The following is a 23,426-nucleotide window of genomic DNA, read 5'->3' as shown; positions in this document are numbered from 1 at the left end:
TTGTTGGCTGCTATCATTGTGCCACTACCACGTGTAGTGTCAACATTGGACATAATCACAGTTTGCATATCCCGGTTGGTTTGCTCCAAACCAGTAGATGATAATTCCTAATTTCCTTTTAGAAAATTGTAAAAGTTTGCTAAACATTCACATGACAGTTGGATGGAAACATATCTAGTGAGGTGCTTAAATGACACCAAAGGAAACACAGAAATGTAGGAAGCCATTTAAAAACTATTTTCCAGCCATGACTACTGTTCATTCAGGGAGCAAAGGAGCAAGTGTGAGAGTCAAACTTTCAGAAGATGGCAGTAAACCTGAACAGAGAACAGAAAAGTATCTCTGTTGCATCTTTTTGAGCTTTCAACATCTGCCTGCTGTGGAACATTCAGGATTTGGAAAACCTGACAGTCTTTTATAGATCCAGGACTTCAGCTAAAGATTCCCATTCTACTGCATATACCAATAGGTTCTAGTAATTCATTTAGCTACTGCTGACATTATATTGAGTCTTCAGGGTTAAAAGACCTGTCTGTATATTGATCAGTTTACAGAGCTTCATTAGCAAGCTGCCACTTAAGAGACACATTTTAAACCCTCATTGCACAAAGTGCCACAGAGCAACAAGAGGCAGTGCATGCCAGCACGAGTTCGGCATGCACTGTGGTAATAATGAGAACAGCTAAATATTTTGCATATTGCATTTGTGTCATCACTGGAAACAGACAACCTTATATAAATAATTAATAGACAGCTTCCAATAACACCAACAGCTTTCAGCCAAGCACCTGTCTCGCTACAAAATACATTAGTGATCACCTTGAGCCAAAACCGCTTTGCTTATCCCTGGGATTCAATGTGTGTTTATGTGCAGGGTTATTACAACCAGCTCAGAGTCTGGTGACATTCTGACAAATTGATGGCTGCAGAGACCTCTGTGACACGCCAAGCCTCCTGTCCTGGCCGTCACTCCTTCCGTCAGTTTCACCTTGAAATAGCGCCTCCACGCATTCCGCGGCCGCGTACTCGACTATGGAATTTCAACCGAGCAGGGGTCACATAGCTTAAATCATGCAAAACCAACAACCTAACACATACCACAGGAGGGACAGGACTGGCAGCCAAGCCCTGACTACTGTGTGTCTATGTCACAGATATGGAGTTAGTGTTGGGGCCTGTGGTCCTTATCTTACCAGCTCAATAAAGGAAAAATCTGCTACCATCCCTCTCTGGGAAGAGAGAAGTGGCAAGCTGAATGACATCTTAGCCAGCAATAAAACATCTTCAACATTCCTCTTGCTGACTTTAGTTGCTCAATATTTGGAAGCGTGGCTAACACGGACTGAATGGCTTCGTTCACTTCCTCTGCCGCCATTGCCATGCTACAACTACAGACAGACTACAATTCAAAAAACAGCGCAGGAACTCAACATCACCATTCACAACTCCTCCTTTTCTCTGATGAAATGCATCCTGAGAAATTGAGCTCAATGGGGCAAATCCCAGACAGAACACTGAAGGGAAATGAGTATTGAGCGGAATTTTGTAGATAGGCAAAGGTGAGGCTAATGCTTGGTATTCAGTTAATCAATTCATTTAATTAGTACCACCTGGCTCCAGCTTACATTCCTAACTTACATATGAGTGGTAAAGGTTTTCACACCCTGCTTCAGTCATTTGGTTTTTGGGATATTGAAGCTTACAATTAAAGACATGTTTCCTTTTTTCAGCCATTTTTAAATAGCAGGGTAATGGATTGACAGCACAGTGGACCCCAGGTTTTTCTGGTAGCTAGCCACTTGCAACTTAACTATTCAGTTACATTTAGTTCAAACACCAGATGTACCACAGAAGCTAACGTCTACAGTGTCAAGGAAAATAAATGACGCTCCTGGATTCGTTGCTTTGCAAACGCCAGCCAATAGTGAATCAAGCAGTATTGTGCAAAGGTTTTTCAGCTTCCTCAGCTGCATTTTCTATTGAATATTTCAGAAATAAACCACAAATAGGCAAATTTCTGGTGTTAATTTCCATAGAAAAATCTGCAAATGGGTGAATCCATGAATCCTGGACTGCAAATAGGTGGGGGTCCACTGTAATTCACTCAGTAAGTAATCATCAAATATATGTAGCAGGTATCACTGATTATATAAAACAGCATCTAACATACAGGATATGGATGTTACCAATTCATTAAGCGTAACTAGCACGTCAGTGTAACTTCTGTTTCCTTCAGCCAAAACGAAAGCCAAGGGGAAATAACGCCCCCAGGTTGCCAGATAGTAATCTAGGGTATGACATTGTACAGCATAAAAATGCCTTTCAAAAAGAAAGTGCTGGCATCTATAGATACCAGAGCTGTCCGTCAGCTGTCAGAAACCTCCAAAGGTCCAATTGTTCACTGTCACAAGAAACATTTCTGCGATTCTCCATCTCACTTCCTTTTTCGTGAGCATCAGCAGAATCCGGCCCATACCCCTCAGATATAATATTGATCCCGAATCAATTCATTTTTGCTTATACCAAGTGTAGCAGGATTTAAAGCAGATAAACAACGGGCCGCCTTGAGGCTGCACTGTCTCCTCGCATCACAGACACACACACACACACACTTCCTGCAGGAAGCTGAGAAGCAGACAGACACGGTTTGCTCAGGTTGAATCAATTTAAATATCCGCCGCACTGAATAAGAATCCATGTTGCATCAGTGTGTCTCGGTAAACAGTAATTACAATCAGGACTCCCCTCTGTACTGGGCTATCAGAAACTGGTTCCATAAATTCTGGCCGAATGGTTTCATCGTCTCTAATATTGCAGAATGCTTGAAGACATTTTGTCCTCAAGCTTCAGCATGAAAACAATTCAGTTTCTGAGGGGAGAAATCACTCCTGAAGCCTGCTCGTCCACTTCCTCCATATTTTGTTTGACGACAACATTAGGGTTGTAATTGAGCAGCAAGTGTAGATGGTTGTGTGACCTCGGGAGAGGTTTATATAGCGTATGTTCCCCCAGAGCTCCTTGATGAGGTACAGTGCTCCTGTTTCTTCCTAATGAAGCCTGCAGTTGCATTAATGGCAGACATGTTTAACAGAACTCCCTGCCTCCCACACAGAGGAAAACAATAAACGGCATGCCACCGCTTTCTGTCGCAGCTTGCCAAGATAGACAATACACAACACAGCCTGCTCGGCTATCCTCAACATATGTTTGTGCCACTGTTTGCAGAAATGTGCCCAGCTTATTAGGTACACACACACAGTATTGCTGTGAAGTTTCCTTCGACTAAGGCAACTTAGTTGAGCTTTCTTGAGCTGATCGGAACATTTCACAATAAACTTAGCATCCTTTTTTATGTCAGCGCCGAATAAGGTTGTCCTGTATTTATGACGTTGTCCTCAAAAATACAGGATCATCTTCTTTACATTTTGGGCCAAAATGCAAGTGGACTGATTCGGTGACTAATTTTGCTGAGAAACCAACTTCGCCTCACTTGACCAGCTATGCTGAAAGTGACTAGCTAACAAAATATTTAGGTAAATGCTAATGTAAAGTAGAAAAGTACAGGCTCGTGATATAATGAGGAACTGCAGTTCTTGGCCGGTAACTTTATCTGGAAGCTTTCCCTGTGCTCTCCTAGCCAAAGCCCTAAGAGAATATCCAATTTATTAGCTCCTTATACCTTTCCTCTTCAGCTCTGAAGACATTAACACCTTTAAATTTAAAAGAGTAGCAACATCGCCTTTAGCAATACTTCTCCCTCATCTCTAGAGTGTCAGAGAACCCCTCGGCGAGGAGTCATTCGAAACATGCAGTCCGTCCATTTCCAAATAGGAGTTCAGGGTTCTTGGGGTGCAGACTCCAGACTATGTAATGTCAGCAGCTCTCGACAGCTAGAGCCAAGGGGGGTGCAGGGTTACACAGCCTGGACATCCTGCCATGTGGAGGGTCTTAGACTGAAGCTGTTTTATTAGCGACTCCCAGGGGTGGTTAGGTAAGGAGAGTGGAAAGCTAAACAGAAATAAAGTTGGCGTTATGGGAGGGATGTGGTAGTTGAGTAGAGCAACTATTCTGGCTGCGAGAGCATGACATGTGTAGTTTTTCAGCGAGAATACCACAGCATGTTGATATCGCCTGGCGGTAACACAAACTGCTGCTTTAACAAGCTGTGATTGCTCAAAAGGCCAAAAGCATGGGGGAAGTGGAGTGGGGCAGTTAGGCTTACACTCTCAACATTTATATTTCATGCCTTTCTCATTTGGGTTATGAATTTTGTATAACAAGCTGGGAAGCCGAAGCAAGTGCACATCCATGTAAAAATAGTGCCTGTAAATGCTGTGATGTCACGGAGCACAGAGTGGGTGGTTAACCAACACACAAATGCATGACTTGAGGTAGATACACCGTCTGGGAGTGTTATCCTCCGTGAAATGGCTGCAATTTTGGGTAATTGGTCTCCATAAGCCACTGAATGTTCTGAGCTTCCCTGACAAATGTAAAAGCCATAGAAGAGCAGCTGCCAGACCACAAAGAACAAGCACTTACACACATTTTCTGTATGACAGAGTGAAAGGGCCATAGACTGAAGAAAAATGCACGAGTAACAGAAAGGAGCAGAAAGAAAAGGGAAAGAAACTTGCTCTATTCTGCCTCCTACCTTTGCTAGTATCCATCTGTGCTCCATTTATACGGCCTGGTAAGACGGAACGCTCTTTTGTCTCCTCTCTCTCGAGTCATAAAGAACACATTTGCTAACAGAGAACCGCGGCGAACATATTCTTCCACCCACAGTGTCTCTGATTACAGCTGTTCCTGTAATGGCTCCTAACAGCCTCTGTTTCTCATCCTCACTGTTAGCTTCGGACCCCAACACCACAAGGAGACTCTCGCCACCTCAAGCATTCTCTTAGGGCCTTAATGTTTGATCACCTTTCCCGGAATCATTCCACCCCTTTCCTCTCACCCCCCAACAACACCGTCTTTTCGTGGACATGAGAATGTAGGATCAGAGGTGTCCCATTTCTAGCTGTCCTTTTTGAGAACAAATCTTTATATATCCCTTAGGGTGTGAGGTCAGGTTGGAGGGAGAGTAAATGGAGAAGAGCCGGGACAGGGACTCGATGATGGGCATGCTGGCACAGGTGACCGGCAGAGGGGCCGGGGTGGAAAGCTGACCAGACATCTCCCGGCAGGGGTCTGCGCAGGGCAGCTCTCGGGGGGGGGATGCTTGAAGCTGGCAGCTGACAGATTCTCTACAGGTTTGGCTGTCATGTCCAGGCTCACTGAGGCTTTGAAATAACAGTAGCATGTAATGTGTGAGATCCATCCAGCTCACAGCAATGGGTCAGTACACACAAACCCTGTCAGAGTGGTGTAAAGCTGCCATGAAAGACAAGGCAGCTGTGGAGTAGACCAGACCATTTAACCCCCTACATGTCACTTGTACATTAGCCAGCAGATGGAAACCCTCTCCTGGTCTCGTGTCACTGATAGCGAGGAGAGACAACTTCTCCCAAAATAAAGACATCATAGAGTCTTTCTGTATCTCACTTAGTCAACGAGCCTTTTCCTATTGTAACGAAATACACTTAAAATATTAAGGATGCACGATATATGATATATCAGCGTTAACATTGACACCGGCCGGTATTGGACGTTAATTATTTTTTAGCATATTGGCAAGTAAAAATATGCTGAAATTAATAGCTGATGTTTATTTCCATCTCAGAACAATTTGTGCATGTCTTTCAGAAGAGGGACGGGGTTGGTCATGTGGTATTTATTTTGTTATGTACAGTAACAATGACAGTGATGCAGCTAAATATTTGTGGTTGTTTACCTGAAGCAGAGAGGCAATAGTGTGGTCATGTTGAATGGTTTGGGAATTATACATATATACCTATCTATAAATATTATTAATAAATATCAGTTATCTGCCGTAACAGCAACATTAACATCCGATATTGATATCAGCCCAAACTTTCACATTGGTTGATCCCTATGAAATGTAAAGTAAAACATCAACTTGCAATAAAATCAGTTGCTATGGTTATATTATTGTTTAGCAATTTTGAAAGACAATACTAGGAATAGCACTCAGCAGTCTAAACTTGCATTTTACATATTAATGCAACATAGAGTCAGCTGGGCAGTCTCGTGGCAGCAGATGCTCACAATGGACACTAATGACGTTACCCAACATGCTAAAGGTCACAGAGAGGTGAAAGGACAGATGAGAAAGACAGGAAAGAAGAAAAAGGCAGATATCACGTTTGATATCGTCACAATATGTACCAACCTTATCGCCATTGCAAGATTTTTTAATAAATTTCTAATATTATGCAGCTCAGTTGGTAGCACTTTGGACATATTTGAGCTAAGGTAAGAATCTGTAATTTCTAGAATCCATACATTTAATTAAAAAAAACTAACCATGCTGCTAGTAAAGAATGCTAATGACAGCTCAGTAAATGAATTCTGTAATTATTTTTGTTGATTAAATGATTCATAACTCATCAGGATAGAAAAAAGTATATATATTTTTTAATGTTCTTATATTTTCTCATAGTTCAAAAGAAAAACTGGAATCTGTTTAATTCAGGTTTACAAAAACCGGAGCTCTGAAATTGTCCAGAAAACAATTTCTGGTGCATCTTTGTAATTCATCTCATAACTTAACATATATTTCTGCCCTATTTAAATACAACATAAAATGACAGCTTTCATTCATGTCTATATCTGTAATTACATTATGTTCAGGAAAGGTTTGACAATATATACTAATTAGTTTCCAATCTAGTCGATGAACTGGTACATGTTGTTACAAAGCTGTACATTTCTGTTCTCTGTAGCCTTTTTGTTAGCATTCAGAATTCATCTGAATGTGGTACAGTTTTATTCAAAGGTAGTGAAATACACCTGCCATAACTGCAACTACGCCCAACTTTTCTGTCCTTGCCCAGCTCCTCTTTCGCCAATGAATTTGTGTTAAAGCTGCTCTACAAACACATTATAGGCATGTTTATGTAGTTAAAGTAACACATGGATTAAGATACCCTCTTAATCCATGCATGAGGTAAAGTTAACCCAGGATGAAAGTAAAGACATCCTGAAAACAGCAACTGGACTTTCTGGAGTAAAGGAATTTTCAGAAGTGTGTGGGCTGAAGCCAAGCGTTTCGCCACGCACCGACTGGCGCTGCAACACGTGTTTCTTGTCAGTCATTCTGGCAGTCTGGTGAAACAATAGCCAGTCGTTAGCAGAACCAACAGGCTTCAAACACACAACTGCCTAGTCTCAATTACAGCCACATGCTCATAAAAACCCGCAGCTAGTTACAAACAGCCAACCCTTTGTCCCCCACCCACATCTGTATAGTCACAGTGGGCGACCAATCATCAGTCCCAATGCCACCCTGGGTGGACTTCCAAAGTCTGAATATGTAAAACAACATGTGCTGATGTGTAACTAACATAGTAAAGATGTTTTATTAGTACTTGACAACTATTGGAACCCAGTAGGTTTCATTCTTCATTTGTAGTATCTAACTTTTATAAACAATATGATGTTTTACATATTTGTCACCATGTGTTAGTCAAGACAGAGAGTCTGTGAAAAAAAATCAATGTCCTCTCCTTTCTCCCTGAGGTCCTACAGCTATCTGCAGAAATACACCGATGTCAGAAACAACCAATCAGAGCTAGGAGGAGGGTCTTGGCGCTGTCGATCATGCTCATCAAACTAAAACCGACCTGTTTTGAAACTTTGAATAAGTGCCTAAATTCAGTTCCAAAATACTTTATTCTCAAGAAAAATGCCATCCAAAATTTTTTCTTTTTCTTTTTTTTATAATCTGTTTTTGGCTGGCGAAAGTGGCCTTTTTCCAATTTTTCCAACATTAAAAGTAGACAGGAAAAAGAGCAGAGAGAAGGTGGGAAGACATGCAGTAAATGTAAACCCAAGATATCCATGAAGAGGCCGTCTCATGACTGTCATGATATGCTAACCGCTCAGTTTCCGGCCAGGAGAAATGATATTCCACATTAACATGACCAGGATGACACTAACACTTGTTGACAAGCGACAACTGCTTGTCAACATAATTTGTTTTTGCCACTCCTTTTTAAAGTCTTTGGTTAGAAACCAGAGCAGAAAGACAATGAAGTCGGGGATTTGATCTCTGACCGTTATGATCAGTGGAAGAGACAGAGGTCGAAACAACGTTAGATTTTATACCAAAATATAAACAATGTTAGATTTTATACCAAAATATAAACGTTAGATTTTATACCAAAATATAAACAATGTTAGATTTTATACCAAAATATAAACATTAGATTTTATACCAAAATATAAACAATATTAGATTTTATACCAAATATGTACCCAGCTCAGTCAAGACATTTATTGGGCATTTGGATATTGTTCAATTTAGGGCTGATTGATATTGTTTAAAAATAAAATGTCCAATTTTATTCCATTTTTTTTTGCTTTCTATTCTTAGAAGGAAATTACAAATGACAGGAAATATTTTCAAATATTATTTCAGTCGTCCCGTCTGTGAGGTATACACCAGAGCATTAGGGCCCGTCTACAAGATTTTTTATTTAATCACAAGAATATAGTTATAGTATTAATAAAGATGCAATTTTATCAGAAGAACATCTTAAAATTATGAAAAAAAGTTGTTTGAATTAAGAATTTTTTACTTTATTCTCCTGATATTACAACTTTATTGTGGTAATGAGGCGTTATCCTCATATTATTTTGATTTTACTGTCACATGACTTTATTCTCTGATTACTATGACTGTATTCTTGTAACATCATGTCTTTATTCTTGTAAAAAAAGAAATCTTTGCCTGACCATTACATGTTGTACAGTTTACCTGAATTCAAAGTCGAAACTGTAAAACACTCTTGTTAAACAAGACGACATCACTAGTCTGGACCATGGAAACCAAAGGAGTTGAAAAATAATCCAATTTTTCCAAAAATTGTATCCAAAACCAAAAATTTGATTATCCAAGAAATCAATTGACTTAAGTATTAAGTAAATAACCTTTCTGCTTGTCTTATTCTACCACTTTGTTGTCACCTCAGTACCTAGAACCAGAGAGAGATCACACATTCACAGCATCATCCTTCCAACTGGGGAGTGCGAGAGACGGAGGGGTTGGAAAGAGAAATCTGTCCCCAGAGTGTCATCAATCTGGGCCTCTTTCTTTTTCACTCTCAGATGGGCCAACTGATTTTACACACATCTGTACCAGCGCCATCAGGCAGCCTCCAAAGATCGGGTTCAACTCAGCTTGTACTCGATGTTAAAACGATTTCAGAAAAACCCATTCCTCAGGGGTAATAGCTCGGACGTGAGGATCGAAAGGCTGCAAATCTGGCCAAGTATCAATTTGCATGTAGGCCTTTCTCTTCCTAAACCCTCGCTGACATTACAGAGGCAGCCAGTGTGTCTATGTGCATGTTTGTCAAGTGCCGTCTCATTACCCCTTTCCCCGCTCGGGTTACGCTGCAGCCAGATTAGTGAGACCCTCGGGGAGGGAGGTGGGCTGAACCCAAGGTGCTACTACCCATCTCTTCTCTCAGCAGCTTTTGCTACGTTTTAAGCTCGGAGCTGCTGCGTACGACGTCGTCGAGGTGGCGACGAAAGCGCCGCTCGTTACGGCAGAGAACGCCCCGAGCTCTCGCCGTCCTGTCTGACACTCCTGGGCTGCTCTCTCAAGAAACCATCCGAACGGCCACATCAACCGGGCTTTTCAGCAGAACACCATAAACACGCTGAGAGCTGTTGGCAGGCTCCACCGCGATGAGCTACGGCTGTGGGACTGGAATACTTGGCGAGGGAGGGCTGGTGTTGGTGGGGGGATTTGAGCTGTTTATTTGAACTGCGCCGTCGTCCAAACAGTCAGCTGCCTCTCTGCTCCCTCTTAAAGCCCCGGAGCTTAAGCTAGGATTGCGGTGTTGGTGGGGAGAGAACAACTTGATATCCCCCTTTGGGCAGAGGCAACCCTGAGCTTGGGTTACTTTGGTTTGGAGGGAGATGGGGGGGGACAATGCGGGCTCTGTTCGCGGCCTCCTCAGTGAAGACACGGGCTCAGACAGGCTAGCTAGTGTCAAACGGAGCAGGGGTGGGATTCATGCATCACAACGCGCTCGGCAAACTGTTTGAGCTCCAGCTTTAGAGAACATGACTTCCTAGCTTTGCCTCTAAACGCCCCGGCATAACTTTCCCCCGCCTAATCTGAGCAAGTTGAGAGCTAAACCAGACGTACCGTCCATGCTGAAGCAACAATCTCCCTCCCTCCCGGCCTTCCACTTTTGGGATTTTGGTTTTTGTTTGACACTGTTTACAGTAAAATCTGACACGTGGAAGAAGGAGGGGATGCTAGAGCTCTGAAATCAAATAGCTCCCTCCAGAAGCATCCTAATCTGTAACAGATGGTGACAGTCTGAGGGATGTTGATAGATCTGGGCAGGCTTCTAAGAACGGAGGCCAAAAGCCTGTGACGACGTACGAAAAAGATGGTGATAAAATGGAAAATTCTGCTTTGTTTAGATCAAATACACATGCTTTAACAATTCTTTTCCAGGATACATGCTCTAACTTTACACACTCACACACGCAAAACACCCACCACAATTTAAACATGTCGTCTCCAGCCAATCTGCTCAAGATGGGGTGGGGTGGTGACAAGAGCAAACCCGGCACAAGGGGGGGATGTTGAGCCGCGATTTGCCAGCTACGGCTTCCCAGCACACCTAATGGCTGATTGAGCAGAGACAGTAGTCTGTGGCCAAATAATGAAATGTGGGTTGAGCGGGATGAAAGCCATGTCGGTGTGTGTGTGTGTGTGTGTGTGTGTGTGTGTGTGTGTGTGTGTGTGTGTGTGTGTGTGCTGGGCAGAAACACATGCAAGGGATCTACAGAATTCTGCTAACAAACCACGATCCTGCTCTGCAGCCGTCTCTAATCTGCCCCGAGGCTCATCAGGGCTTTATTTCTGCACTGCATATTTATGAGAATCAGAGAAGGGGTGAGAAGGGGGAAGAAAAAAAAAAATAAGCTAACCTCTTTTCTAGTGGGAGCAATTAAAGCCGTGCTTTCATCAATCCTGATCAGAGTCTCTGTGCTCTTGCTCTGTCTGAACTTTTCTGTCTTTAGAGTTTCTCTGCTTTCTTGTGGCATCAGAGAAGTGAGCAGGAAAAGCCCTCCACCGAACATCTTCTCTTACAACAGACAGCACCACTGGATTGGAAGGGGGAGTGCTGCTTTGTGCTAGGAATGTAATAACACTGAAATCATTGCTATGTTTTAGGGAAATATTTCCATATATATATGCATATCTGCGAACTAATTCAATAAATTAGAATATATATGTTCCAATGAGTGTCGCTTGTCCGATTATAAGTAACTTTTTAAAACTACGTTGTTGTTTTTTTGCCAAAATCACTTTCAAATTTTTTACCTATTTATGTCATAAAAATCATCACAAATAACAGAAACAAAGTCTTTCACATATTCTGTTTGTAAATATCTATATAAAATGTTTCACTTAGTTATAAAGTTCCTGAAATAAATATACTTTTCAACAATACTTAAATTTATTGAGGAGGTCTGTATTAGGAAGTTATGTTATATGTGATACTTATGTTCACAGTAAACACAGACTCCAAATAATGAGTTTGCTTCAGTGGAAACAACTTTTATTCTGCAATAAACAGTAAGTGTCACAAACTTATTACAGGCACAGAATGTATGGTCCATTTACAACATAAAATTGTTGTAAATGATGGTGATGCTGTTCAGATCAGCATCACCATCAGTAGTGAGGTGGGTCACATAAAGCTGCTCTAATTAGCCTGCTAACATGCAGCACAGAGCAAACTTCATAGCATGGCTCTAATGATATTCAAACCTGGGGATTTCTGCAGCGTGAGGTGATCACAAATGGAAAAGCGTGGGTATCTGCTGCTGGAAGGTCTACTACAACATTTGATATGAATTTGAACTGATACTGACTGGCTGTTTGCTACTGGGTTTGCCCCTGTTATTGACTTTGAACAAGTTATGCTTATTTTTGGATGATGCAGTTTTGAGTGAGTAGTAAGATTTGATGTAGAGTTTGGTACAACTTAATGTAGGGTTGGTATGGTACAACAAATGTTACACCCTCACTGCGGTCAGAACAAAAAACAAATTGTAGTCTGGTAATAACCTTTCATTTCTTGGCCGTTGAGAAAACATTGCTTTGGTTAGCAAGTTTACCCAATTTTACCCAGTTCTAAAACAGCGAAGAAAATCAACATCATCGTTCACAACTTTTCCTTCTATTTGCTGATTGGCCTAGTTGAAAATCTACCTGGGAAATCCACTTCAATGGGACCGAGCAGTGGAGAGAGATGAGAATTGAGCATCATTACAAAGGCCACACTATAAAAATCCCACATGCATCGTTTGTAGCAAAGGATGCATGTGGAGCTTAAAAAAAATACTTCTAAAATCAACATGTGAAAAAGTCATCTCTTTCTGCTCGACTTAACATCAAGGGCTGACCTTATTACTTCAATTAACCGATTAATAAATGGATAGTATAATGGGTTTAGTTTTATTTATTATTTTTGCAGAATTTGACCCAAGTGTAACTAAAACTGTGCCACTTGAGGAGTACTGGGTAGAATTTACAGACAATGTTTATTTTAAATGTTAAACGCTAATTGTACATATTTTTATGCAGTTTTGGCTTAATTACTACTCTCAAAAATGTTGTTCTTTCACCAATTTGAGGCTATATACTCTAGTCAACAATGAATTGATTACTAGACATTCTAAAATTTTTTACAATTGATTAATCAGGATCGATCCGAACAATCATTTCAGTCATTGTTCTCTGTGCTGCTTTGTTTGATCTACCTTCATGTGTTACCTTATAAAGCTGAGCACCTCACCTTAGTTGTCAAACTTCAAACATTTTCTTAAAGGTTAAACAATTTAAGTCCATTTGTCATGTTAATTCCAGTCCTTCAGAGGCTTCAAGTTATTCAGTCGAACTATTATTTTTTGCAGAAAACATGGGGACAGATAGAAAAAGCCGTGAGGAGTGACAGACATTCACAATAAAAGGCTCATTTCAGGCTGCCACTCCTTCTCTTATGCATTCACACACACACCTTCGAGGTACCATGTGGCCTCATTAAGGTGGTCGGTTCTCTCTCGCTCTTTGGCAATGTCACCTTAGCCACAGGGACCAAAGAACGATACAGGCATAATTGGCCTGAACGTGCCAACAGCGAGCTGGGAATGGCTCAGTCCTAGTGTGTGTGTGTGTCTGTGTTTGGTGCTTTGACCCTGTTAATGCTGCACAGTTGGCAGGAGACTGGCTAATGCCACATTGGATCAGTGAATGCTGCTGGTGAAGGGGAGGGGACGTCCCCTGGGGCAAGGAGAGTGCTGCTTTCAACACCTCCAACTCTTTCCTCTATTTGGTGGCATCTTCATGTCAACACATGAGGTGGTGACATGGAACAAAAAACACGGTGGCTAAAATAAAATAAAGATTATTTTTGCCTTAGACCAAATAAGAGTAAAAAATGTTATATATTGTGATTCAAGACAGTGCTGTTTTTGACTGGAAACGGTTTAGATGCTCACTTCTCAGTACACGTTTCACACAGGAAGATTACCGGTGGCGCACCGCCTCCTACTTCCATTTTCTATTTAAAAAAAATCTGCAGCTTCTGTGTAAATAGCAGTTGATGAAAATGTTACAGAGGTAAAGGTTTGTAAAACAACATTTTTGAGACTATAGTTATTTTTAAAGGGGCTATATGTGTATTTTCCAAACACATAGCGCCATTTTATAGCACGAAAGAATCAAAGAAACACTCCAGATACATTTTTGATGAGGGAATAACTTTACGATATGACATAAAGCTCCAAAGAAAGTTTATTTTACAACATTACATAATAAGATGGTAATTCAGCTTTAGTTTTGTTCCTACTGGAATTAGCTGCTAGCTAATCCAAATTTCAATCAAAGCTCCGTTACACAAAACACAAACTATCACTTGAAACACCCCCACCAACAAAAAGTCGGTGAGGTTGGACCTAAATAAGGAGAATTCTGTTCTTACGGTTCGTTACATTTCCCCTGAAATCAATCCACATTTCAAAGTAAACTACCATTAATCTTTCTGCATTGCCTGGACGGCTGCAGTCTGCCACAGAGGTGCGTACAGCATAAAGCTGCTCACCATTCAGCCCTGGCTGGCTGCTAAACAGCCACATTTCTCAGCGTGGCGGAGGGCAGGAAGAGGGAGCAGGGGGGGCTTCAGCAGGAAATCTAAGGCCTTTCACTTTGATCTCTGGAGCTGAGCCCATTCAAATGTTTGTGTTTGAGATGTAGACCTTTAATTTTGGCCTGATGGGTTCCAGGCTCTTCGGGTTTAGCCTGGCATGTCGGATATAGGAGTGTTTACACAGTCTCCCTGCAGCTCTCCTGGTGCTGAAATAAGTGCATTAAGATGGATGGATTTACTTAGTCTCTAACCTCAGGGACCGAGGGAACAAACTCTGAACGACCTCTTTGTTCTCCAGGAGAGGACAGAGGGAATCTGGCACACACTGCAGAGCCTTTCAAAGCATCCTCTCACCGACCGCTCTCCCAAACGCACTCATTCATTCCCTCAGATATTCAGCAGAAATTTGTACATCTTCCTGGTTGCATTTAGCAAGCCAAACATTTGTATAAGAGACATTTCTCCAGAAGTATTGGGGGAGGGAAAAAGAAAAAGGGTTGGCTCATAAAACCGAAGCCAGATTCATTTTGAAAGCAAACAAGAGAAGCCGGAGTAATGACCTCCAATCAATACAGACTTTTAGATGTGATTTTGAACCACGTACAGTTGGAAAATGTTGCAGTTATTTCATTTTTCCATGGAGGCTGGGTCTATTGTTTGCGCCAGCGAGGCAGTAAATCAGCCGGAGCTTCCCTTGATTTGTTAACCTTTGTCTGGTTGTGTCAGCAATGAGGTATGGATGGAGAGACCCCCCCACCCCCATGCTATGAAATACAGCTTCTGTCTCTATAGTTGCCCCCCACAGCCTGGGGAGAGAGGAGGGACAAAGCATGAAGTACCAACACACAATACTGAGCCTCCCCAGGAGAAAAGGCTGGATTCTTGTTTTTGTTTGTTTTTCAAAGGTAGCATTGTGTGTTTTTCAGGCACATACTGCCATTTTATAGCCTACTCAAGTAATTATGTTAACGTCAGCTGTTACAAAAGCTGTATATATCAAATATGACTTAAAAGAAATTCAACTTCATAACTTAAGGCCTTAAAATTGGCCATCTGTCTCATTTAAAAATTCCTGCTCTTTCTGAAACCGGGAACATCGCTACTCTATTAACCCTTAATCAAAATTTTTAACAGCGTTGCAATGAGTGGTAGCTTGTACAATGAGCTTAGCAGATGTGCAGCTGCTAATTGCTGCAAGCTAGTCTGAAGGAGCTGAGTGGGGGGGTTACAGGGAGAGGTGCTCTGTGAGTTGGAACCTCAGCTTGGAAACCGCAGCTATGAGGAGGAGCTGCACCTCAAAGGCGGAGCTAGGTCCAACCAGGTGTTTTGTACAGTTGAATGGTTGCGATGGGAGATTAAAGGGTTTCTCAAACATGCATGAAAGACTCATGCCGCATGTCAGTGTATTGACATGCGGCAAAGGTCAACGAGTCGGGACTCATACATAGATTGCACGTTTTACCCCAGCTCCACTGCCATGCCCAAAAGTGCTGGATTCTGTTAAGTTCTCCTACAAGCCCAGCTCTTTTTCTTTCCATCAGGCTTCTTTATTCAGTAAAAATACCAGCAGTTCCATCGCCGTGACCTCACCGAGGCGGTCTCTGGCTGCTGCCGTTTCCCCTGAATGCACAAAAGGCCAATAGCAGTCGGGTCGTCTTTCCACCGCGCATCCGGTCAAGTTCCACAGGCAGCCTTGATTTCTCGACACTCAAACCCACACAGACGGCAGAGGTCAGCGTGAGGGCAGAGCGGGGAGCCCGGGGGGCAGTAAACCAACACTGGTGCTGCGAAAGGCCAGCCCTCTCTTTCCAGTCCACTGAGTGAGTTAGGAAGCTGCCAGGGTGATTTGTGGCGTGATTGTTGCTCTCTATATCACTTGAGATTACAGCAGGTGGCGGCCCTGCAGCCTGGAAGCGCACACGGCTCTATCAGCGCTCCTCCCTCTCAGGAAAGGGAGAAAAACAAGCCCTCGGCTCCCTCCCACGCGGGAGTGATACGCTCACAGGCAATTTTGCTGCCAGTGGAGCTCTCTACGACGATCCAGGGAGCTCTTCAGCTCCGATACGTGCCACAAAAGTTCACCTCTGCTTCTCCATTTCCATGATTTTTTATTTTTTTTAAACAATGCCATCAGCGCTGCAAATTACACCTTCCACATGGCACATTACTCTCTCCCCCCGGTGACAGGCGTACTCAAGCCTGACACACTTCACTAGTGGCGCTCTTCACACCGGCGTTAGCCTGGGGTCTCACTGCATCGCAGCTTCATTTTCACATTAACTCCAGTAAAGCATGCTGAAATCAGCCCTGTGCTGATATGGGGCTTTGGCAGGGGGGGGACCGGGAATCGCTGCGTCGTGCACTTTAATTCACCCCCGCACTCAACTTTTCATCGTCTCACATCGAAGACGCAGCCGCAGCAGGAGACGTCTCATGAGGGACATCACTCTGCGATACATCTACCAGATGAATTTTTAAAAGACACATCACGAGTGCTTACTACAGCCGGATCAATCAGGCGTTTCCTGGCGGATGCTGATTCCCAGGTTTCATTAGCAGCTGATCTGCTGATTGCCATTTTGACCAAATTTTGTCTTCTTTTCTACAAACACTTTAAATGGAAGTAGTAGTGTGTATATGTATATATATTAGGAGTGTTTGTTTGTTGTACTTCCAAACTGTAAATCCGACGCACAAGCAACACCTGCAAGCAACAGCAATGGACGACCTACTTTTGCTTCAAGAAACAATCCGTATTAGAGCCAGAACAGTAGTGCATTAATTTCAATTTATTCATTACATTGATTTTAATGCAATTAATCACTTTTGTTTGTTTTGTTTTTTTACATACAAAGGTCCAGCCAGAACTTTTGTATTTAAGCGTTTCTAGTATGCCCGTAAATTCGACACGCCACAAACAACAGCGACAGATGACAAATTTTTGCTTCACAAAACTATCTGTGTTAGAGCCAAAACATTAACGCATCATTTTCAGTTAATTCAGCACATATATTTTGACAAGTTAACATTTTTAGTTTTATATAATTTTTTTTACATGCAATCTCTGTATTTGTGCGCTTCTGGTACACTTTAGTCTTAATATTTACACTAAAAAATATCTAAGATATTTGCACTAAAAACTAGACCAAAAATACATGATAAGATTTTGTGTTTTTACAGTGTATACACACTCTTCATTTGGACTGGAATGTTCTAAATTAAAGCTTTTTGGGATTCATTTTCCATGTTCAGCGACTCATAATTCATACATTTTAAGATAATCTATGTGACCTCTACAGCTCACTGACAGGAAAAGCTTCACATATTAAATAAACCCCACTGGACACCATTTTGATTTTCATCCTGTTACATTAATCCTGTTGCTGGACTACACAGAGGGAACAGAAGACTGCAGAGTGAGCTCTGGTGACTCAGTCCCTCTGACAGCATGTGGATTGACGGATGGAAGATATTTTTGTCCTTTCGACGCGGCTTTAATCATCCGCTAGACGTGTCTGCAGACCTTTGAGGTGATGAGCAGCGCTGCTTTGTCAGAGTCACCATCTTCTCCCTGGACGGCATTCACCACACTAACAAGGTTCTCTCTCTGAATTGCACCCACGGCAGCTTGGGAGCGGCCCAGACTTCAGAATAGCTGTTTATTTCTCCAGCGGCCGATAGACTTCGTGACTGCCGCTCGCTCCCAGGCACAGTAAATGAATCAGGTTGGCTAGCTGACACCTGCAGGTGCATCGACAACTGTGGTAATTAGAGATAACATTTAATGACTCGGAGCTAATGAAATCCATTCCTGGGCAAAGGGAAGCCAGAGTGAGCAGGAAGGAAGGAGGAAAAACACAGAGGCCATTCGAAGGCTGATGGCCTCCACTTTAGACAGCACTTCAGAGCAGATGTGAGGAAAACAAGTTAGATTATCTGCTGAAAATGCATCACGTAGACAGCACCTCCATTGTTTGTGTGTGTGTGGGGGTGGATTGAGGTTAGCGTAACATCCTTACACAAGACTGCTGAACGATTACACAAATATACTTTAAATCAGGAATGAATTGATGAACTGATGCATAGTCAGTGTAAACACCTCTGCTTCAAACCCAAAAGAACCAAACGCCAAAGGAAAGAATGGTGAAGGGGCAAAATGACAAGGGCTACTTCCATTTCGTACTTATAAACAAACCATTATATGTTCATCTATGTAAACCCCTGCATGTCATATTATTTTACTTTGTAGTTTTCCCAAGCTATGCAAATAGACAACATTTTCCTAACTCAGGAAACTAATGTGATTAGTAGTATATTATTTTTTTAAAGCTGCAGTATGTAACTTTTACAAAATTATGTTTTTTCCCCAACATTTGTTAAAACTGTCATCATGTTATGACAAGTACAATATGAGACAGATAATATGTGAAAACTCGAGATCCTCTGCTTTCTCCCACCACTCCCAGTACTAACTACAGAAATACAGCAGTCGGTCAGAAACAACCAATCAGAGGCAGGAGGGGGGTCTTAGAGCTGTCAATCACCGTCGTTTACGCTGCTCCCAAATGCAAATGGTGGAGAAACAACTTATCGTCCCAGGAAAGCTGTTAATCTTCCATCAGCTAACGATCCTTAGCATTTGTAGCACGCTGTGTTGTGGTGAACCAGCTGCAGTGTATAAAAAAGGGGGTAGGGGAAGTGATTGACAGCGCTAACACCCTCCTCCTGGCTCTGATTGGTTGTTTTTGACTGAGTAGTTCGAACTGGGAGAAGGCAGAGGAGCTCGATGTTTCACAGATTACCTGTGTCATACAGATAATAAACTGTATGACATTTATAATATTTTTATAAATGTTACACACTGCAGCTTTAAAGTTTGCTTTGCACCCTGCCCTCACTGAGTGCAGCTCTGATCCATGTTAGGACCGTCGGACTCTGATGAAATGCAACACATTGTGAACGCCCAAAAGAGCAAAATGGCACCAATCAATCAGAGCCATAAATAGGAATTTGACAATTTTCCCTGGTTTAGATCTGAACTGATCTTTTTCGCCTTTATTCATTAAATGCATCAAAACTAAGTAAATGAACCGTTTTTGGGTATAATTGAACTTTGTTTGATTTTATATAGAGCAAATAAAGGTTAGACACACGGCTTGATGCAATAAACGAGGATAATCTTGTAATCCCTTCATTCTTCTGTTGCTCTCTCAAAGACCCTGTTGCATATCTTCTGTCTTTTATGTATAATAGTGCTTAGAAGGGAAGAAGAATCGCAATGACTAAAAATTGGTATCAAAGAAAAAGGGAAATTGGCCGTTCTAAACCTGATTGGTGCATCTCCATGAGAGAAGTCTAAAAATCATCCTACTGGTAGATATTATTTAATATAGTCAGACATTTATTATATCTATTTTGAACATCAAAGTCTAACAAAACCCCTAGCTATGTGAAAAGTGGGTACAAAATATTTCTAATGTATGAATGTAATATGTTTTTTTTTTTTACCCAGAAACGTCGGGTATGACTGGTCCAAAAGAGCAAACATACAAATTGGTGAAGGAGCAAAAACAATCACCTGGAGCAGGTGAGAAAGTTGAAAGATTAGAGAACCGCATCACACCTCTGATTGATTGAGGCTCATTTTCAGTCTCACAGCAAAAGGAATAAAAGTCATGCGCTAAATACCAGCGATCTAGAGACCCTTATGTTATGGTACTTTGTCGCAATCATCGTGGTTTTACTGTAATGTTAGTTTTGTATCTGAAATATGTTTTTGGCTTCCAGAAATCAAAGGTTTTAGCAGAAGACAAATATTTAACTTCTTTACCAACCTGTTCTGCTTCTGTTGAGGTTATTACTACTAATAATGTAACCAAACCAGTCAATTGTTATAATATAGTTTTGTCTGGATGCTACTTTTCCTCTTATTTATTTTCCCATGATGAGGATTAGAGAGATTTAAAATTTTTTTATTGTACAAGCAAACAAAATAAAAATTTTTTTAAAAAAAGAGTTCGATCCAGCAAACAAACTGAGACTTTTTGCACCTGCCTATGGGCAAATATTGACATTGAGCACGCCGCAAACGAACTCTCTGTCGCTATTTTTGTCGGAGCTGCCGCTTATCCCGAGTTTGGGTTGCATTAGAGCGCTGGTAATCCCTTCCAACAAAAACCTCCCCGACTCTTTTAATCCCAACACCAGCCTCCATAAAAATACCAGAGCTCTTTACTCCTCGTGCACCTGGATTCTTTTACTCGACACGCATTAGCATACGGCAGGAGGGAGGAGACGGCCATGGTAGGAAGGGAAGAAAAGAAGGGATATTTAAATGCAAATGGAGGCCAGGAGAGCGTTCTATCACAGAGGAGGGAGAAAGCAGATTTTGTGAACTGTTTCCCGACTGAGGTCCTTTCATAGAGAGGGGGGTAGAGAGGGTGGCCCTCTGTTGGTTTAGGTCACACAAAAGAGGTCTTAATCCTTTCAGGGGATCCAAATCAGTCCACAGAGGAGCACGTTCAAAAGGAAAACCTCCCTGTTCAGCGGCAGTGATTGAGCTGGCAAAAAAAAATCAAGCACCAAAAGGGAACCCGACGCCAGAATGTGGGAAATGAACGTGGAGGTCCGCTGTCATCGGCAATCGGTCCCATTCCAACCACAGCGGCAGAGAGGTCGTGACCCTGGTTTCAGAGTGTCCCTCCCGCCATTACGGAGGAATATCTATTCATACGAGGCACCCCACCATTATCCGCGAGCCGGAGAAAATAGGGCTGCTTTTAACAGCAAATTAGTGACTTGATAATGAGGTCACATGTGGTGTTGGCACACTGAGACCGTAAACATATGCTTTCCCTGCCCTCTCTGTTCCCCAGCAGGATCCGAAAAATCCTCCGTTTCCTGCGCTGACTGCAACAAAAGGCCACCGATGCCGCTAGTTGCTAAATGTTAGCCGCTACACGCTAACATTAAAGACAAGCACGTATAAGCGCCAGGCCTCAGACTCTTCATGGCTTCAGCATTTCATGGATGATAACTGTCAGAGAGGGTCAAAATGTCAACCTGCGTCCCAGCTTAGCTCAGCCTGGGTTTAATTGGATTATGTGTGTGGCATCTGTTTAAAGCGACAATACAGCCTCATGAAGTAGAGATGCACAGATTGGGCTTTTTCAGGCCAATTTCTGTGATGTTTGTCTTCCCAATTCTGATGTTGACCAAATCTAATATGAAAACAGCAAATAATTTACAGCAGGTTCACTGATGGAGGCAGAAATTTTGAATCCTATAGAAAAAAAAATGGAATGCCAATATTATCCTGATTTATAAACCAAAGCATGTGTTCCCAACCTAAATCTGTTTTTTATTAAACTCAAAAAATTTTTAAATCCACGATGTTTGTTAATGTGTTGATAGACTTAAAATGGCGGCAATTTGTAGTTCTAATATATATCTAATAAATAGGAAAAAGAGAACCCAGAGTTGAGTGAAATGGGCAGATTTTGATTTTTGGCCTGCTGATTGGTGCATCTCTAAAACATGGCACACTTTCAGAATCTATATTCAACAATGTCAGCAAGATGAGGATGATGATGCACCTGCAGCTCTGCAGACACATTTAATAAAATCCTTTTAATAAAAAGGAGTAAAAAAACAAAAGAGAGAGAGTCTGTACCTTTAACTGCTGCTGTGCTGAAAAATTTCTCTGAACTGGCATCGGAAACCTGGAAAAGATAAGAAGGAAATTAACAAAAACATTTCTTAAAGCATAGAATCATTTTTCCAACTTAACAACTTCAAATCTACTCTTCCTCTGTGGAGCCGTGCTCCTTCAGAGGGAACATCAGGGATGAATCTCGTTTCACAGGATTATCCCTTCTCCTATCCTTTGGCACTTAATGCAGGTAGTGACTAAAATTTTGCACAAAAATATTGAACATTTGTTCAAGACGTTCATCAGTTCTTAACAAAACATCCTTAAATCTGCTTTCTATGTGTCACGTAAACAGTTAGCAAACCTACTGCAGACATTACTGTAGGCTTGTTAAGGCAGAACATCTGTAGCCTAGTGACAAATACAACATCTTTAAGGTATTTGAAATGTAAATTTGTACAAAATATGTGCTATACAGGTGCTCAAATATTAAACACTTGATTCCATTAATTACTTAAAGTACCTGCAAATATGTCAGTATTTCATGTTTGGTGCATTTATTTTTCCAGTGTAATGTATCAGAAGACAAACAAAAAATTAGTTTTTTTTTTCTGTCTTTGTGTTCTTGTGGCAATATATTTCAAAAGATTTGTGATTTTTTTTAGTGTTGCTATTTTATTGTTGGTACCTGAAAATGGCGTCAAACTAAATACATTGTCACACACATCAAACTTCATATTATAATTATTTTGTGATACTAACATAATTTTAATTGAACATTTCCACTTATTCTGTTTTCCTTTTTAATTTTTAATATTGATTAGCAATATTTAACTGATACTAAATTGGAAGACTTCACAGAAGTCATCCTCTCAATAAAACAAATACAATAGCAATAGATTACAACAAGATTACAATGTTATTGTATTTGCTCAGGCATAAAGTGTGCCCTAAAAATCAGTTTTGAAGCGTTGGAAAGCTGTGTCCCTGTAGTTTCTTTCGTTTAAATATAGGCTTGAGTGCTAAAAGTGGAGGTTAAGGGGTGAAATGGGAATCAGTCTAAATCTGGTTTAAATAAACACTTAGCCCGGTTTTAGAGCAAATTAAATTACTCAACTCCACAGGATGAGACTGTCTATAACGCTTGATTTTTAATCATTTTCAGGCCATCCAGGAAAACGCGTTCAAAAACAAAACAAGCTGTAGTTCCCATTCCCACCACTTGGTGGCACTGTTGCCCCGTGACAAAACAAGCCGATCCGCGCGCACGGCTCCCCCGGCTGAGCACCAGCAGGGACGGCGTGTTAGAGAGAAATGAGCAGAGACGGGATTTAAACCAGAATTAAACAATAAAAGCTTCGCGTGTTTGTAAAAGCGCAAAGAATAACAGTGTCTACACCGAAACGCCGCAGGAAAACTAAGTTACAGATTAGATAGTTGGAGAGAAATGAAAGTAGAGGAACAAG

General features: G+C 41.5%; 1 protein-coding gene across 16 annotated transcripts in view; it reads right to left on the bottom strand.

Annotated features, from left to right (window-relative positions):
- auts2 (AUTS2, activator of transcription and developmental regulator) overlaps nucleotides 1-23,426 on the bottom strand; it is a 346,673-nt gene that overhangs the window by 17,163 nt on the left and 306,084 nt on the right. For 15 of the 16 annotated variants that reach the window (XM_023342134.1, XM_023342133.1, XM_023342141.1 and 12 more), the window contains one exon: nucleotides 21,982-22,030. In XM_023342134.1, coding sequence (XP_023197902.1) covers nucleotides 21,982-22,030 — 49 coding nt within the window. Of the gene's footprint in view, nucleotides 1-4,654; nucleotides 4,873-21,981; nucleotides 22,031-23,426 lie in introns of those variants that run through there. The other variant, XM_023342144.1, reaches the window with a different exon arrangement.

This window comes from Xiphophorus maculatus, chromosome 11 (assembly GCF_002775205.1).
Source record: "Xiphophorus maculatus strain JP 163 A chromosome 11, X_maculatus-5.0-male, whole genome shotgun sequence".
NCBI classification, from domain to species: Eukaryota; Metazoa; Chordata; class Actinopteri; order Cyprinodontiformes; family Poeciliidae; genus Xiphophorus; species Xiphophorus maculatus.
Note: the sequence above shows the minus strand (reverse complement) of the source record. Positions and strands in the feature narration are given on the sequence as shown.